Source organism: Hylaeus volcanicus, chromosome 7 (genome assembly GCF_026283585.1).
Source record: "Hylaeus volcanicus isolate JK05 chromosome 7, UHH_iyHylVolc1.0_haploid, whole genome shotgun sequence".
Lineage (NCBI taxonomy): Eukaryota > Metazoa > Arthropoda > Insecta > Hymenoptera > Colletidae > Hylaeus > Hylaeus volcanicus.
In genome coordinates this window covers 10638369-10644050 of record NC_071982.1, presented here as the reverse complement: position 1 = coordinate 10644050, position 5682 = coordinate 10638369, and the positions used below count along the sequence as shown (strand labels likewise).

Below are 5682 nucleotides of genomic sequence, written 5' to 3'. Positions count from 1 at the left end.
GTGAGAAGGGTATAGGATCTTGAACCGCTACCGGTCGGTAAAGTGTTGTATCTCAATTCAAAGTAACAAATACTTACTAATTACCATATCAGTTACCGGTCGGTGAGCGTTGGGGACAAAAAGTCGATTTATCAACTACTGGTCGGTAAAGTGTTAAGTTACGAATTGCTCGATTAAATCTCGTAAATAGTTTCTAAACGAAGCAAATGTTAATTTCATCTAGAATGATATCTATCTACAGCATCAGTTACCCAGTAGAGATTGGTCTTCGATTGACTGGAATCTGGCCATCGTCTCATCAAAATATATTTCGTTTTCTTTGGGTGGTAGTAATGGCTACTGCGCAAATATCTCAATATTGGTACATAATAAAGCATCTCAATTATAACAATTTTACGAAAGTGGTGGAATGTGTCAGTACTGCGTTGCCCTACAGTTTGTTTTGCTTCAAACTGGTCACCTTTTGGATCAAACGTGGGTAAGCTACATTTTGCAGATTTAGAAATACAGTATTGCCTCGAAATAAGCAAAGGTTATGTGTTGGAAAAAGTTTTTATCAATGTCATTAATTTATTTAATTTTTATTTATGGGGGTAAGGAATTAATTATAATATTAAGTTAATAGAATTTAATTTCTATCTTACATTTTCAATATACTTTACTTTGGCGAACCTAAAATTTTCAAGTTTTTTTTTCCATAAGCCTGTAGATTTCGGCGAGTGGAATCCAAAAATGCTAGTTCTCAGGCGAGGAATCCACTGGTTCAGAAGTTATGAGCAGTTAAAGGTGAACCTTTTTACCGTATTTGTCAGGCAATTCAAAAGTAGTACATAATGTAGACCGCCACCACCGAGAATCTGTTTTTCCGACAGGGTGTGGCTACAAGACAATATGGCATCGAAAGTGTCAGTCAAATACGGTAAAATACCACTTTTAACTGCTCATAACTTCTCAACTCGTGGATTCCTCGCCTTGAAACTGGCATTTCCGGATTTTTCTCGACAAAATCTACAGGATTATGTAAAAGAAACTTAAAAATTGTAGGTCCGCTAAAGTAAAGTGCAGCCTAAGCAACTGTTTTTCGCCTCGAAATAAGCAACTCGCTACCCCCACCTTTTTGTTTCAAGTCGCCCGTCGAGCGAGAGGTCCGAAAAGAATTCGTTTTTACTAGTGCTAAAATGAGAAAACATGTGTTCTATCCTTCTCCAAAGAATAACCGTGCTCGACCGATCACTTTACAGTTTGCCGGTACACCGAACTCCCTGTTTTATTGACGGGTTCCCTCTCGACTCGCTCGAGAACAAAGTCAAGCCGAATAGCATATTTACCTCCCTCGAAATAAACAACTCGCTACCCCCACCTTTTTGTTTCAAGTCGCCCGTCGAGCGAGAGGTCCGAAAAGAATTCGTTTTTACTAGTGCTAAAATGAGAAAACATGTGTTCTATCCTTCTCCAAAGAATAACCATGCTCGACCGATCACTTTATAGTTTGCCGGTACACCGAACTCCCTGTTTTATCGACGGGTTCCCTCTCGACTCGCTCGAGAACAAAGTCAAGCCAAATAGCACATTTACCTCCCTCGAAATAAGCAACTTGGCGGTCCCGACCGAGTTCGAATACAAAAGAATGTAGAAATTGTATTAGCTAAAGATATTCTAATGCAAAAGAATGTTCTACTCGAGGAATAATAAAATAAAATAATAATACAAATTTTGCAATAAAATTTTGCAGAACTTTTAAGAATATTTTAACAGCGATGGCCATGGATTGGACTAATTCTTCCACTGGAAAACTAAACAGCGAAGTGATGATAAACAAAGCTAATTTGTCGAATCGTTGCTCGCAACTAATTATGGGTGTCTACATCCTTGCGGTTTTTCTTTATAGCAGCGTGGTCGTCCAATTCTTCCTTAGGGTCGACGATCACGATTCCGATACGAATTCTCGTGAATTGTTAATGAAAATGGAATATCCATTTGCAAGTTATAGCAGGCCGACGTACGAATACGTGTTGCTCGTACAGTTTTTGCAATTATTAGTTACTGCCTGTGGCATTAGCATGTTGGATGCTTTCATAATAACCTTAGTAAGTGTCTTATTTTGATAACTACTTTTTTATATTTATATGTATATATTAAATAATTTTAATATTAATATATTAATATAATAAAATTATCAAATGAAGCGACGGCAGTCTAGCGTTTAGCGTTCAAGCTCCGTAGTCCCTGGATCACGGGTTCAAGTCCCGCCCCGTATTAAAATTATTAATATCATTATTAATTATTAATATAATAATTTTAATATTAATATTGATATATTAATATATTTTAATCATTTACAAATATATTAAATAATTTGAAATGGTGTACAGTGTTACACACACTTTGCTTGTGTAAAGATATCGTAATTGTATTATTGTTTAACTTATTCGTTCGTGTACAATTTGGACTGAATGTACAGGAATGTCTATCGAGTTAAGACAAAGGGTATAGCCGGGTTTGGGAGTCAAAAGACTAATTATTTAAAAGTGCCGTCAGACCCATTTCGATTTGTGAGAATGTATTCGATAGGTTCTCAAAAAAGACTAATCTGTGCCAAGTTTCAAGTCCCTATCTCGACGGGTGGGGGAGTAAACAAAAAAAAAACGAAAATCACGTGTTTGACCAATTTCTCTTGTCCTGCCGCATAAAAAATTTTGAAAAAAATCAGCGATATTTCAGTTAGCGAGGCACATGTTCCAGAATTTTTTCAGATTTTTCAGTTCAAAATCCAAACTGTGAAAAATAAAAAACACAAAAAAATGATGAAAAATCCCGGTTTTGCATCGAAGGAATCTCAGAACTACGATTATAAAATTACAGGAAGTGTATATTATTGTTATTATTGTCCTCAATTTTTTTCATATTTTTAGGAGTGGTGCGCCGTAGTTGGAAAAATGAAAAACCGATTTTTCCAACTATCCATCAAGTTGAGACTAACAAGAAAACATCGGTGAGTAGTACACTCCGATTTTGATGAAACTTGGTACACTTGTTTGTGGGACCTTCCAGTGAAGTGCACCATCTTCAGTTCGTGCCACTTTTGAGTTTCAAGGGAGAAACTACCCCTTTTGTCCGAGCCCCCCTTTTTACTTTTGCGCTTATAACTCGGGAATCATAAGAGATATCAAAAAACTGTTCAAGTAAACATTGCACTGTTTTTAGAGGCCTATAAACCAGTATCAACAAATTTTCAAGAAAATTTTTTTTTCAAAAATTACTTCCCCTCTCCCCGCAATTTTTGAAAATTTGTATTTATTTCTGAATCAGTAAAAGCGTTTTTTTTATTCTGAATCCATGAGTGTGTATGAGTTTATGATTATTATAAATTGATTATCATGATTATCATGATCGTATGAGTTTATGATTATCATACTGGAAAATGTTAGTCTCAACGTGATAAATAACATTTGTCTTAACTCGATGGTCATTTTTGTACATACAATACATATTGTACACGAACCAATAAGTTAAACGATAATATCATTACGATATTTTTATACAAGCAAATTTAAAAGAAATCAGTAAAATTAATTAGATGGCATTAGCTACAGCATATTTACATATTTCCTAATGGATGGTTATTAGGTATTACATGTTGGAGGCCAGATAGAACTAGTGCATCTAACTCTGGCAGATATCTCTCCAAGACAAGCAAAAGATGGACTGCCGAAATGTGTCATCAAGCAATTATTCGATAGACATAAGAAAATTATTATTTTTACAAAGGATATAGAAAATCTTTTTTCTTACATTGCTCTGATGCAATTGTTATGCAATACCCTCAGTATTTGTTGTATTGGCTTTTTAATGATGGTTGTAAGTACTACGTTAATTATATTTATTATATTATTCATGTTTAGAAATTTATCATTTTCTAACTATAGATTTGTTACGATATTTATGAAACAAAATAAATACATTTATTATTTATGTTTAATTTACCATAGCCAATACAATGTGAATATTTCATCCTATAAACTTTAATGTGAGCAATTGAACAATGGAGATCTATTTCACAATTATTATTCTATATAACAGCTATTATTATATTATTTATATGTTAATATGTGTAATAATATAAATATTATTTTACATTAATATAGATCTATTATTTCACTATATGTATAACATCTGTAGCGTGTTAGAGAGCAATTTCACGAAGTGGTGGGGATAGCCTAATCTCAACTTGAAGAATTCCTATGGTACACTCGCGAGTAAAAAAAAATTTTCTTTACGAATTTTTCTATCGCATAATAAATAATTGTGGAATGTCAATGTTTTTATACACAATAAAAAACGAAGATCTATTTCACTATTATTATTCTATATAACAGCTACTATTATATTATTTATATATTAATGTTTATAATATTATAAATATTATTTAGACAATAATAAATGTAATTTTGTTTGTTTATTTTTAATCATTTCTTTCATTGATACAATCACCGTGAAATTTGTCCTTTTCCCCATAACTGACACAATTCACATCGAATGACATCTAAAAATAAAAATAAAAATAAAACAAAATGGCAGGCGTTTGAATTTTGTTGAGCTTTCTTTTGAACTTTGACTGTCTAAAAATATAGTTAAATACTAGTAAGTAATTATAATTCTAGTATTGATGACGGCGTCAAAACTATATTTTAATAATCCCATAACTTTCACGTGGCTATATCAATTAAAAAAATGATAAAAAGTATATAACAAAAATTATTTCTATTAGTTCAACGTGTTTACTATTATATACAAAAACATTGTCGTGCCATAATTATTTATTATGTGAAATAAAAATTATTTTTCTTGCTTTGAGTTTGATGGACACTTCTGTAATTAGTACAAATTGAAAGGACGTGTATGAACTACTACAAACACCATCTTTTTATATTAATTTGAGTTAATTAGTACAATAAAAACAACTAAAATATTTAAAAGGGTACAATTGAGACTTCAGTGTATATTATTTTAAAAAAATGATATCGCTACTTTTCTAATTTCGTTTTCTCGCCACAGTCGCTGCACTCGGACAAAAACGTCGCAACACTGACGAAAATATTGTTTTTTTATATCGCCATCACACTGGAAGCGTTTATCTTTTGTTTCGCTGGAGAGTATCTCAGCACCAAGGTTGGTAGTAGCTGTGAGAAATTATTAGGTTGCCCCAAAAGTTTCTTCCATTTCATTAATAAGTAATACATTCAAAATATTTTATGTCTAATGTTACATTATTAAATTTCGTACGATTCATTTTGCTCCATTACTGTTATACAATATTAACATCTAAGAAATTAGGTTGTTTATTTATATAAATACTGCCACACAAAATAATTGAGCGCAAGTCACGGAAGAAACTTTTGGGACAACCTAATATAGTATCAAGTATCTTTAGAATATTTTTAGCATACTTTTCCTTACAGACAATTGTTTAAAATATATGGTGCACTAATCATTTTTTTACCACTTCACCCTAATGCTTTATAAAACAACAACATGCATTTCTATATAAAAAAGTAATACAATTATCGATTGCACATGCACTTGTGGTGGCACCTCCTGAACTCGGCACTAGAGAGAGACCTCGCATTTCTCACACGTGCTCGGTCCATCTAACTGTCGTATACAGGGTGTTCCAGAATTAGA

The 5682-nt window shown here is 32.7% G+C and overlaps 1 protein-coding gene across 1 annotated transcript in view; it reads left to right on the top strand.

Moving 5' to 3' along the window:
- Nucleotides 1-224: 224 nt before the first annotated feature.
- The window catches only part of LOC128879345 (odorant receptor 82a-like), a 7738-nt gene continuing 2280 nt past the window's right edge, over nt 225-5682 (top strand). The window contains exons 1-4 of the mRNA XM_054128399.1: nt 225-478; nt 1733-2087; nt 3628-3858; nt 5056-5169. Of these exons, the coding sequence (XP_053984374.1) occupies nt 225-478; nt 1733-2087; nt 3628-3858; nt 5056-5169 (954 nt within the window). The remainder of the gene's footprint in view (nt 479-1732; nt 2088-3627; nt 3859-5055; nt 5170-5682) is intronic.